The sequence below is a fragment of the Hemitrygon akajei genome, chromosome 25, assembly GCF_048418815.1.
Source record: "Hemitrygon akajei chromosome 25, sHemAka1.3, whole genome shotgun sequence".
Classification (NCBI taxonomy): domain Eukaryota; kingdom Metazoa; phylum Chordata; class Chondrichthyes; order Myliobatiformes; family Dasyatidae; genus Hemitrygon; species Hemitrygon akajei.
Window position 1 is genome coordinate 56,630,899 of NC_133148.1, and position 14,106 is coordinate 56,645,004.

General features: G+C 38.1%; 1 gene segment (V, D, J or C); it reads left to right on the top strand.

Annotated features, from left to right (window-relative positions):
- The first annotated feature begins 2,478 nt into the window (after window positions 1-2,478).
- Window positions 2,479-12,960, top strand: LOC140716313 (Ig heavy chain C region-like). The segment is given in 7 exon segments: window positions 2,479-2,571; window positions 2,728-3,042; window positions 3,675-3,743; window positions 7,205-7,501; window positions 10,806-11,117; window positions 11,390-11,712; window positions 12,583-12,960. Coding segments are annotated over 7 exon segments (1,740 nt in total).
- Window positions 12,961-14,106: the final 1,146 nt, after the last annotated feature.

The window sequence follows — 14,106 nt, forward strand, 5'->3', positions numbered from 1 at the left end:
ACAATAGATGAGTGACAGAATACATTTTCCCAATAAAATATAACAGAAATAACTTGTGAAAGATGCGAAATCATTCGTCAGCATTCCTCAGAGATTATTCACATTTTTAATCATCATTTCCGCCCTAACTAAAAAATAATAAAAAAGGTCACACGTTTCTCTCAATACATCTTGCTGCAATACTTTTAAGTTTACTTTGAGATAATTTCAAATTCCATGTTTTACCACAACTTCGGTAGATATCAGCTTTAATTTTCGTGTATGTACAAATGTGACGAAGGGAATCTTCAATATAACAGTTAGTCACGTTCTTATCATCCTTAATCCAGGCGATTTTGTAATTCGAAAGTTACTCTCGCTGCTAAATATTTTTGTTTAAATTCAGCCTACGCACAATATTTTTTCGAATATTTCCATGATATCAGTGACGCCATCCTGTTCTAAGTGTCACTCCTTGTAACAATGGTCCGTGAGTCACGGACAGATCCGTATTAACCGACAAGAACTTTTATTGCTTAAAGTAAGCAGTACGTGAATTCATAAAATAAATGTCTTATGTTCACAACCAATGGTTTTCCTTGATTCTTCTGAATCGTCATAGAATACGGGAGGGATTACTTGGGCAAAGGGATCTGCGCTGGCCAGACGGCCCTCGTTGTCCCGATTTACTCGCCGCGCATTACAAGCACTATTGTTCACAGTTGCGTCTGTGATAGTAATTCTTCGAGCTTACTTTTGTCAGCATGCAAGATGCGTTCACATGTATATCGATCCTTTATCAAATCAAATACTGCATTCTAGTGTCACTGACCGTAGGTTTTCTACCTGTAGTTTATTTCCTTGTTATAGCTCTGCTCCAATCCAGAATCAATTTATTGCACGTTTGCTATCAAAAACAGGCGATGATTTATTTCTTTTCGCTCTCAATCAGCAAGCAGTTCGAATAACTGCAAGCAAACACGAAAACGATCATGCACAAAGTTGCATGTATATGCAACAGAAGAACATCAACAAATAGATTTTTATTTCCTGAAATGCTCTCTAGCCCAGCAATTTACCTGGAACATCATTGTGTCATCTTGGAAATATTGACCAGGCCAAGCTCTTCAAGCTCTCAAAATGGAAAATAGAGTGTTTTCACAAAATGGCTAACTTCTTCACAAAACACGCGGGAGGAACAAAAAAAACATTAGTCTGTCTGCTTCGACAGCCCTCGATTAATTCGAATTCACACATTTCAAGAAAGCAGGACAGTGCTATTGAATGGACTTTCTTCGATACATTGAGAGTAGAGTATATGTTTACTTGCTTTTTCTTTTCATTTAATGCTTGAGCTAGTCCAAAATTTATCGTTGAACTACTGTATAAGTTAAGACTGAGCAGACTTTGAATGGACCGAGTTTTAGTGGAAGGTGTAAAATTTAATAAATTCACATCATATGTATATAGAAAGACAAGAGTATGACGAAGCAATAAGTATGAGTCCCCGCTGTTTCAGTATTCATCTTCGGTAGCCAATACACCATTTATATCTGCATAGCCACATAAATAATTTAGGTCTTTCTGACTTGTTGTATCTGTCTATCTATCTATCTGTCTACTTATATAGCTATCTGTCTATAATTCTATTAATTTACACATCTCCCTGTCTCTCTTCTTGTGAGCATCTGTGCCTGTAGTTTATTAGAAATATTCTATAGTTTGCGTTTTTGTCAGCTCCGTATTTTTCACTATTCGCATTTATCCAAGTTTTACAAATATCTTAACACATCTGCAGGAAATAAAATAAGCCAGGTGCATCAATATGTATCTTTACAAATGCATGGTTGCGCAAAGAAAGTGCTGTTGACATGATCTATATGTTACTTAATTAACCGTCTTATATCTTAAGCAAACCAAAACTGTCTTACAGTCGGGTATGAAGTATTTGCAGAATTGAGCCTCATCATTAACAATTAGACGAAAAAGGGAAAATAACAAAAATAGAGTAACTGGTCAAATGCTTCTGAATTTATTTCATTTTCCACGCGTCGCAAAAGTAACTAATTAATTCTTCATCGCTGATCACATACTTCGGGCATTCTTGTTTTCTTTCCTCAGAATAACTTTCAGCATCAAACCTCGAAATTATTGAGAAATGTTCTGAACTTGAAAATCGCAGGGGATTGTTCTTCCTTAAAGACGTCATTTTATTCATGATCTGAAAATTGATATTTATATCAATATGTTGGATGATAATCATGACATCCGTGAATCGCATGGCCGGAGCCTTCTAAATGTTAATTGTAGTCATTGCGTTTATTTTTAATTGCTACCGACTTTGAAGCTATGACTCAAGCTGGTTGTGTTGTGGGTGGTGTAACATAGTTTAAGCAAATAGACCTCTCAATCTATAGGCTCCGCCCACAATCGCGCCCATATATTTGTTTCCTTAAATATCGGCCATGTCTCCATAGTTCAAATTCGCCGCATTCGGATGCCGTCAAGTGCTGTGCAGAGTCGCTCCGGTTGAATTCGTCAGTAGGATGAAATCGCTGACTTCAGTCGGCGTGTTTCTGGCTTTATTAATCCGTGCGTAATTTGAGTTGCAAATATTTCTCACTGCTTTCGAATCAGTCAATCTTCCATATCGTTCGGTCAACAGAGTATTACCTTATAAATTCCAAAGACAAACGTCAATGTCTCGAGACTAATCTTCAGGTTTATTTATCTGTATTTTACCTACAGGTGTCCATTCCGATGTTGTGTTGGTTCAGCCCCTGGCGGAGACCGTCAGACCCGGCCAATCAGTGAAGCTCACCTGTAAAACCAGCGGGTTTGATCTCAATAACTACTATATGCACTTGGTCCGTCAGGTCACTGGACAGGGGCTGGAATGGCTCCTTGCATACCACAGTTCTTCATGGCAGTATTTCGCCGCGGGGATCCAGAACAGATTCACTCCGTCAAAAGACTTCACAAACAATATTTTCACCGTTGATGTAAGCCAGCTACAAACGGACGATACCGCTGTCTATTATTGTACGAGAGATAAAGCGGGGAGCACTGCGCTGCAATCAGCGCATTTCCCGTACAAAAACCTTGACAGGTAGTCTACCGCTTTTTGACCATACCAGCAAAGCAGGAGAGGCTGCCGAATGGGTATTGAAATAAATCAGTGCGGACATTTATATAAAATAACAAAATCAAAATAAAATGTCGTGATGAACGATGAAAACAAAGACATCTATGGATTGGATGCCAAAGGAATATATTAGCGGACAAACTGCAGATTATTTGTCAAGGCATATCGCACTGTGTATACGAGAAGACACAGTGTGACCCTCCAATACAAAAACCTACTGATCGCAAATTATGTGCTTTAGTTGAGTTTTTTTTTTCTTTCGTTATATATTTCGATATTATTCCTGATCTACTGGTTCTACTTATGCACAAAATACCACTTACCCCAAGTGAACCAGCCTGGATATATACCTTATTTATCTGCCATGAAATTTGATAATATTTCGGCAGCAAGTCTAAAATACTGTCTTACGTTATCTTCTATCGTTTAAAAAATGCTTTAACGCACTCATATTTTCTAGTAATGAATATTAGTAATTTTTGAATAATGAACATATACACAATTGTCGAATATGCATGTTACTTACAGAGCCAGTAATTGTGTGATGCAGCCCATGGAATACATTACTGTGATGAGCTTGATTACTGGGGAGGAGGCACCATGTTGACGGTGACAGACGGTAAGAAGCAAGATTTGTTGCTGTTTTTGAACTGTTTCAATTTAACATAATTCCATATTCAGCTTGTGATTTGGATTGGGTTTTTTCCTCTGGTTATGTTCTGCCTTCAATTGACCTCTCTATTAATGTCGTTTTGTGAAATAATTAGTGATTCTGCTGCAAAGAGATTGTGGAATTCAGATTTTTTTCAGATACCTCGACACTAAAACTATTGCTCAATGAAATATAACCCGCCACCATTTCAACACCATTTTCCTTTAGGTTGTTTGCATTGTCGCTTTCATAAACTTGAACAATATATGCCCATCCTTCACATTGGAAAATTTTCCATTTCTATCCATTTCTCCTATCTGCGTAGAATAAAACAGAACACGAATGAGAGTACAATAGATCCTCTTGTATAAACATATGCATGCATTCATTAGAGCAAATGCATTATTGACTAGTGAACCAACTCCTAACATGGCGTGCCGAGGGGAAGTTGTGTTTTTATTTCTAACTAAAATCTGCAGCAGTTGAAGAATCACGGAATCGAGAATATATGCATCCATATAACTTAATTTATCGTGGTGTTGTAACTAGAAATAATATCACATTAATAACAAAATGTTGTTATTTATGAAGCGATCCATGGAAAATTAATTCAAATATTGTCCGATATTTAGCGTTATCTCAGGAAATGCGTCATCTCTTTCCTCTCAGGGCCTTGTGGCTTCTAAGATGTTAGACATTTTTTTTCTCAAATACCTTGATAAAGTTGATGTGCAGATCATTTTCTTCTCATGGAAGAAAATCATGGATCCGATAGTTAAAAGGCCGCATCTTTGGGTTTGAATCCAGACAATCAGATCACGAGATCATGAATCAGGAGTTTCTTTCAATATGAAATACTGATTCTGCGAGATCAGTTTTTATTTTGGGTTGCGAGCGTCGCCTGCGGAGTCGTGGAACTGGGGATTACGAGGAGGTAGAAAAATCGTCTTAAAATGGCCCAATCGTTAGAAAAAGTAGAAGCGATACCCCAAATGATCTGAAACATCTGATACACATTAAGGTCACATGATTAATCTGAAACAACGGTTTTTTTAATCTTTCGTTAGATGTAGGTAATATATATTTGTCTATTTTATTGTAATTAGAGGACAAAAAGAAACATGACAGATTGAAGTTAAAAAGTATCTACGTTTTGAAAAGTGTAATTTATACGGCGGATTTTTATTTCGACGCATTGATCCAAACATCAGCATATATTATGTGTATCATATATATGAAAAAATCTGAGTTTCATCAGCCACACACTAGGAAAATCATTAAGAAAAATTTCAAATTATGTGAAGTGGAAACTTTAACTAATATCGTAGGAATGCCAGTACATAATTATCTGTTAAATTCAGTACATGAAATCAAGTTCCTATTGTAGTAGTGTGGGTTATTTTAATAATTTCTAAACTGAAAACAAATCAGTGATACTGAATTAATATCCTTCTAAAATCATTGCAGTGAAATTGTATCAAAGGGTTCAATTTTGAGATCAGGGCAGGAGTGGCATTGTTTAATAAATGCGAGTAGTACTCTAGATTCCATTGCGGGTTTTGATCATTCGATAAGAGAAGCAGCAAGTGTTTCTACCTTATAAATTGCACACGAGAATACCGCAAATGCACAATTAATGTATTATCCACATGTTGTTGAATTAAATATTATTAATTGAAATTTTAACATAAGCATGAACATTTTAAAGTGCAGAATGTAAATCTTTATGATTAAATAAAGCATGTCATACTTTTTTAATACGTGGAACATGCAACATTGACGGAGTCAGAAACAGCTTTGATATATCATCTGGACAGAACTATGATTGGAGATGTGACTGAAGAGTCGTTAAGTTAAATCTTAAAATCTATTGGTATACCCCAAATATTTCCAGTGTATAAGACTGAGAAATTTGAAGACTACAGCACAGTGTAGGCCATTCTGCCAACAGAATTGAGCAGAACTCTTCATCTGCACTCCAATCAACCTAAACTGAAGTATAACACTCGAGACTTTTCTTTAACTATGTGGGTAGCTAATAGTTTCTTAAATGCCGCTCAAGTATGTGCATTTCCTACTACAAATGGTAGAGTATTCCACGGACATACCCCTCTGTGTGTAAACGATTACAATTCAAATAGAGATACAAAAATTTCGTCATTGGCATCTGTAGAAATATCTATGTTATTCTAATACTGTGTGACTGTGCCAGACGGTGGTGCAGTGGCATTTGCACTGGACTTCGAGGGGAGCAGCCCCTGGCTCAATACGGCCGGACGAAATTAAAACGTGTAACTGTGGTGCAGTCTACTGTCGTGCTTGTACGATCTGATAACATAAACATTTGCTGATAGATCTACTTGTGTAGGATGCTTCCTGAGAAAGTATGCAATATTCATAGTTCTCTGTTACATACTATTACGAGAGTGTTCATTTAAATCTCACAAATGCGATCTTTGCAACCTGTGTGCCAGTTTTATAGATATCAGATTTTACTAGGAATCTTTAAGCAACATTTCCTCGACTGATCTGATCTTTCCCAACAAACTGCTTTGAAGGCTCTGCAGACATAAATAAGTGAATTTTATGAATATTATGATTCCTTTGACTAAACTAGTGCATGGGATTGCATTGTGTGAAATATCCAAATTTTGTGTATATCCTTACAGTTAACTAATTGAGACAACGGTCATTCTACAGAATGCTACCTTGAATTGCATGGGATAGCACTGTAGCACGTTTTAGACGTTTTTCGATATAACCTCTCAGTTTCAAGTGGCTGACTGACACTAACAACGCAAAATTCTAAAATAGCAGAATCCACGATTGTATTCGCTAAATTTGCAACGTATAGGTATGTCCGTTCTTGCAGCCTTTTAATGTGTAGTCATCGTTATAGCTGGTGTCTAGAGTATAAGTGTAGGAAGGAACAGAAACAAAATAAAGTGAAAAGGTGCTTTCCACCGATGATGACGAGAGCTCGGGCACATACAGGTGAAAATTACTTGATTCTGACAAGCAGATCTATCCTGCCGTGTTGACCAGGGACTGCTTTGAGTATTTAGTTGTTAACGAGCAGCATCACGGTAAGTAGATACTATTTGTACTTAGCTGTGATTGGAACATATTTGAAGTCTATGCGGATAGTTTAAAATATGGTTATGACGGTGTCGACAAACAGAAACCTGGATTTTTTTTTCCTGAGTATTAAACGTTGTATTTCTTCGAGTATCGAATAAGTCAAAAATAAAATGTTTAACTTATTTAGGTCCTGACGAAGGGTCTGGGCCCGAAACGTTAACAGTGCTTCTCCTTACAGATGCTGCCTGGCCTGCTGTCTTCCACCAGCATTTTGTGTGTGTTGTTTGAATTTCTAGCATCTGCAGATTTCCTCCTTTTAACTTATTTATGTGATCATGTTCTTTCAGCGGAAGAGTCCGCACCCACCCTCTACCCTCTCCTTTCCTGTGAGCAAACCAGTGCCACTGGATCAGTCACCTTCGGCTGCCTGGCGACGGATTACTCCCCGGTGGGTATCATCATTTCCTGGAAGAAAGATGAAGCGATAATCACCGCAGGGATGAATACCTATCCGGCTGCTTTGGACAAGAAAGGAACTTACACACGCAGCAGCCAGTTAACAGTCACAGAGACACAAGCGGCGAGCAGCGCCATCTATTGTGTCATTCAGCATCAAAATTCAGTCGAGGAAGTCAAGATGCCAGGTTAGTGTTGGGATAAAATGTGGGTAAAAGTCATGAAAAGAATGTAAGGTTCAAAAATATGAAAATATAATTTTAATTGTAGTGTAAATATATTAACGTTTTCTAAAGATTCTGCTCTACAAGACACATACAATCTGCAGGTTGCCTTTGGACGACATGATACTATTTTGTAACGCATATTTGCATCCTTCGCACAGATAAATTCTCATGTGTGGCACACATTTGTAGTTCGTTTGTCATTACCTTAGCTCTCTACTTACATAATGCCCAGTTGTTTGAACATCCACTGTAAAGAGAGGCTTTTAACTGTGAGGTCTTTCTCAAAACATACGTATGCTAGCAACACGGGAAGTCTGACAAACTCTTTATTATTTTTTCTCTCTCTATAAAGTAATATGAACTGTGCCAGAAAATGCAAAGCGCTTCGTAAATTTGAAACATCTTAAATATTTTTTTTCTGTTTGTACAGTTCAAAAGCAAGTGAGCATCAATAGTTTTTGTTACTGACACTTTCTATTTATTTTTAAAAAAGGACACAAAATATAACACAGAGACAAGTACAGCACAGAATAGGCTTATCTATTGCACCGAGGTTTTCAACCACTTTAACATCAATCTAACACATTCATCCGATATAGCTGTGAACTTTTCACGAGCATTATACTGTCTAAAATTCTTCCAATATATCTGTCTCTGCAATTTTCAGGGCGTTCAAACTTTCTGTTGCAGTCAACTTCCTTCCTACCTCTCACTTATCGGGAGGTAAGTTGGAGAAAATTCACGTCCGTAGCAGATATAAGGCACAGATTCACTCCGCTGGCTTACATGCCACCATTGGGAACGATGTAGCTGGAGTCATGCTCGTATAATGTCACTGGCCAGAATAAAGAATCTTCTGCCGTCTTTTCCAGGGGAAATATATATATATATACATATATATAATCGCTACGGACAATCATACCCCAGATCATACAACACTGCAGAAAATTTTGGCAATGACTGCTATCAACATTCATCATCATAAAAATAATATTCGCTGGCCTTGAATTTTCTCGTAGTACTCTTGTGACCAGTCAGTACAAAACTGCCACCGCCATCTTCCACGGATTCCTCTGGTAACCTTAGTATATACCTCTCCTCTATAGCCCTCCAGCTCATCTGATTTATATCCATATTTTTGACAATTCAGCACTGACCTTCTCAAAATTAATATTATCTGGCAGAATAGGCAATTCTGTGCTGATGTCACATTCTCCATTGTCCACTTTACCGGTCAACACTGAAGGATTATTATTATTATTATTATTATTATTATTATTATTATTATTATTATTATTATTATTATTATTATTATTATTATTATTATTATTATTATTGTTGTTGTTGTTGTTGTTGTTGTTGTTGTTGTTGTTGTTGTTATTATTATTATATTATTATTATTATTATTATTATTATTATTATTATTATTATCATCATCATCATCATCATCATCATCATCATCATCATCACCCATATAACAATTACCGCATGGAAACTGGCCATCTCGACACTTCTACTCTGTCCCGAACACTTACACTCATCTAGGCCCACCTACCTGCACTCAGCCCATAACCCTCCATTCTTTTCCTCGCCATATCCCTATCCATTTTTTAAAAATTATAAAATCGAACCTGCCTCTACTACTTCGACTGGAAGCACGTTCTACACAGCTACCACTCTCTGAGTAATGAAGTTCCACCTCGTGTTACTCTAAACTTTTGTCCCCTAACTCTCAACTGATGTTCTCTTGTTTAAATTTCCCCTACTCTCAATGGAAAAGAAAACCTAACCACGTCAACTCTTTCTATCCCCCTCATAAGTTAAAATACATGCAGAGAATGTAAGGTTCAAAAATAAGAAAATACATTTTTAATTGCAGACTGATCCATTTTACCTTACCTATTTCTTCTTACTGTGCTTCGATGTGACAATCCTTCCAGAAGCCTAGCGCAGATTTGTATTTTTTATTACAAAGAAGTCTCTGTTTGATGTTTCGCTGAGTATATATCGTTTTCCAATTTACAAATCCAAGGTTCTTCCTAACTACATCAGAATCAGCTCTCATACGGTTGAACACGTTCATATACTAACCGCACACATTTGTCCAATGCTATGTTACTCGTCACTAGACCTAGTCCTTCCACTTGAAAGGGTTCAGCAACAGGTTCCAGATATTACGTAGTCTCCTCTAGTTGGCAAGTCTTCCTACCATATCAGGAATCTACCATGGATATATCTATCACATTCTACTCCATACAATTGTATTATACAGGGATGGTCCCAAGCAATATTAAGAACGTGTTTTTTTTTTCCTAGCGCATGACAACAAGCCTGTTACGCTTGCAATTTTTTGAAAATCTGCCTCCCATCCTACTTATGTATTTCTATTGCATTCTGGGTGTGATTACTGGAATAGATCCGACAGCGTGATTAAATTAAATCTGTTCAACCTTTCTCTCACTAAGTCTCAGTAAACGGTCATTCCATGGCCGCACCCGGGACCCAATTGTGATAAAATCCATCATCACCAATGCTACAGCCCCACCTCTTTTATCTCCCTCTCCCTTTTCTAACATCGAAACAGCGAAAAATATAGCAGCCATTTCTGCACTTTTGACAGATTACAACATCATCTCATTTCCAAGAATTGTTGCATCATCCGATTATATGATACTTCTTCATTAGAAACCATTACGTTTCAACCAATGTAAAGATATGCGACTATCTTTTCCATAGTCTCTTTACACTCTGTCTGCCCAGACACCGCGAGCACTCGTTAACCCAGAAGCTCAAAAACACAACCCCTCCGACATCTGGTTGAACGCATCACTTTTCTACAGGCCAATTATTCCAATAAAAGATTTCAGTTCACCACATATCTGCAACTCCTCCCTGCGACACTTAGGCCACCAACCTTTTACCCGAAGGTTATCTGTCCAACGATAGTTGAAATTTTGAACACTCTACCTCATTGAACATTTGAAGCGGCCTCTTTAAGGGCATTGGAGGAAGCACCACTATCATGGAGACGGGAAAATGCATTGCATGGAAAATACCATTAATTCTCCACAAATAAATACCTATATGTGCTACAGATATTTCCTAATATATGGTATGACATTGGCCGATATTGCGTCGGATGAAAGGAAAATTCAATTGAATTCGTTTTTGTTGTGTTGTACAATCCTCGACGATTAACTGTTTCCTTCAACAATGGCTTCTTGCCATCATAAAATCAATTTCAAATACATTTTTATTCTTCAAGATCTAGCTGTGCACCATCCAAATGTCGTCATCTCCGTGAATTCCGATGAAGACATTAAGACGCGCAAAAAAGCGACCGCAGTCTGTTCAATCACTAACTTCCGACCTGCGCAATTCACCGTGAACTGGCTGAAAAATGGAGAGCCGGTGAATTCCGGTGTCGTCACCTCCCCTGCTTTTGAGGTGAATGGGAACTACTCAGCGACAAGCCACGTGACTTTCACGGCGACGGAATGGTTCACAGGCTCTATCTATACTTGCCTGGTTACGCACAAAATGTACATGCAAAGCCGAAATATCAGCAACACTCAAGGTAAGGACGAATCCAGGGAAAGTCCGCGCATCTCTGTGATTGTGGACAGCAGTCCAAAGTTAACACTTCATGTACATTTGGAGAAACACGGAACAGCATATTATTCTGCTCATAAAGATTGAATCTAATCAGTGACTTCAGATGTGTTTATAGTCGCAGTCTAGGACCTGTCCATAGAGGAAGAGATCGGAAGTTTTATTGTCCTTTTTCAAACTCAGAAGATTAATTTCAGTTTCTGTCGTGGAAACTTAACTGCTTTTCATTTGCCGTAGATGCATCCTCATGCGAAGAAGTACAAGTAACGATTCAACAACCACCAGTGGAGCAGGTCTTACTAGAGACGAGCGTCACCTTAACCTGCGTCATCACTACTGCGCCTTACGGCGTCCGAGCGTCTTGGATGCAAGGAGAGAATGAGTTGAAATCAGAGATTGCCTACCAGCCAGGAAAGCCCCCACATAGCGTGATAAGCAAACTAAATATTTCCACACAATCTTGGTTGAGTGGGGACTTATTCGAATGCGTGGCGAGCCACGTGGAAATGACGACCCCGAAAAGAGCATACATCCGCAAGGAAGAAGGTAAGATGGTTTTGGTAATGTTTGTCTTTTTGGGCGGCGGAGGGCGTCACTCTTGCACTTTTTTTCTTTGGGGTTAATCAAAATAACTGGTGGAGACAAATCAGCAGGTTGCCAATATTTGCGGAAAATAGCCCTAATGGAGCATCTCCACAAACCATTTCATCTTCTTATTCCACACTATAGACACTGTCTGATTAATTGAAACCATCGTCGGAATATGACCTGTTCTTTGATCCTGTTCAGTGGGATTGCCCTTTTAGATGTACAGAAAAGCTCAAATAGATCAGAACGAAATTACTGATAGCCACTTTGCTTACCTTATCACTCCATATATGTGCAAATTCCATTCTACGATAACTTCCTCTTTCAACATCTCTGCAAATTAACATTAATTAACTGTCCTTTATAATCTCGCAGGAACAGTCATCCAGTGAAAGCTTAACTTTGTTATATGCTTTACGAATATTTTCTGTGTCATATCGAGGAATTGATAAAGTTTATTCATGTGACCTGGATAACTGAATGATTCCCGTATCCCCCCAAAAAAAATGAATGCTATCAAAGTATATGTTTAAACTTTGAGCAGCGAACCAAGTGGCATAAAGATTACCTTTTATCTGTGTGGCCAAATACTCTCGTAATGTGCCTCAGGTTCTTCAAAAACCTTGTACCTTATAAAGGAAAGTGATGTTGTCCTCCATGAGAGATACTTCTTGCCCCATAACACACGCTGGGATACTGAAAACTATTGCAGAAGTGAAATGCTGTATTTTAATATTTCTGCCAAATCACCGATTCTGCCAGTCTAAACTATCATTAATCATATAATTGCTTCACGGAATGCTAACTGTTCGACCTGTTTTTACGCAGCTGTGCATCCTCAGGAACCTTCCGTCTCTGTCCTCCTTCCGCCAACTACTGACGACTCTACAGAGAACATCTTCATCCTCACATGCTTAGTGAGAGAATTCTCGCCTCGCAGGATTTTCGTGACGTGGACGGTCGATGACACGCGGGTGGATTCACACAACTACACGAATACCGCAGTTGCCGCAGAGAACGGAAACAATTCATTCTTCATGTACAGCTTGTTGTCTGTTCGTTCGGAACAGTGGTTGCGAGGTGCTTCTTTCTCCTGTGTTGTCGCACATGAAACCCTCCCAATGAAGACCATAACAAGAACCGTTAATCGGTCCAGTGGTAAACCCAGTTTTGTCAACGTATCCCTTGTACTGATGGATACTGTCGGTTACTGTCAATGATTATTTTATCATTTGCATTAAATGTTTAAATAAATATCAATAAATATATTTCAAGCATATTTTGAACTGTCCCCAGGAACAATTAATGGCGTCCAAAGCTTGAAACGAATAAGGCTTTAGAGGGTTTCGAGATTTTTTTGTTTTTAAATGTGGTCCCTAATACACCAGGTGCCATAAGACAATTGATAGCTCCGTCATTAGAGGATTACAAGACACGCTAGAGCAGAGTTTCTCCAGAATCGGATCCAGGGTACTGGAACTACCTATTCCCGGTTTCTCGCGTCCAATTTATTCACAAACGTAGAATAGAGTCAGTCATTGCGCTTTTCAGTGAAAATCAGTCCTCGTAGAAAAGTGCAACACATTTTGCATACCGAGAGGACTTCACAATTTTTGCACTCAACGGTGACGAGGTTCCGATACATACACTAAAATGCAAATACACTTCCGGGTTAAAAAGAAACACACTGTTGGAATCAAATAAATTGTTATCCTGACCTGATTATAAAGAGTACGCTCAAAAAGGATACAAAGTTCCTGATGCTAACGTTTCTTAAAATGTTCTTTCCAACAACAGAGACATATGCACAACACGACAGTTGGAGAAATGTAGCTTGAACAGCAGGTCAACAACGTACACCTGCACGTTACTCAAACACCTCTAAACATATACGCAGTCACTAACAAGCACAACTATATAGTTATCAATGACAAGGTGGAATATTGTATTCCTAAACAGTGCATAAAAGTGAATATACTACTTTGTTAGGTAAGTCTCGAGCAGTGAAGGCATTGTCAGTTTGTTTTCATGAAAATATAACTAAGATTATAAATTAAGGAAAATGGGCCAATACTTGAGAGCAAAATATGAGGGATCCTTTCTGGGAGGAAACTCATGCTTCTGCATTTAATTTTGTACTGAGTAAATGTACTCGTCTGTATCATCGTATTAGTGGATCTGTGGAGACAAAAGATATGAAACAAGTATGATCTTGGGTAAGATTCTAGTATCAACTCAGTCAATAGAAGACCATCTTTGTGATTAGACTGCTCCGATTGAACACTTATTTAACATGACTCTCGCAAGTGTAGGAGAAAGAATATATCTATAGACCTATATATCACTCATTATTTCCTTATTTGCTT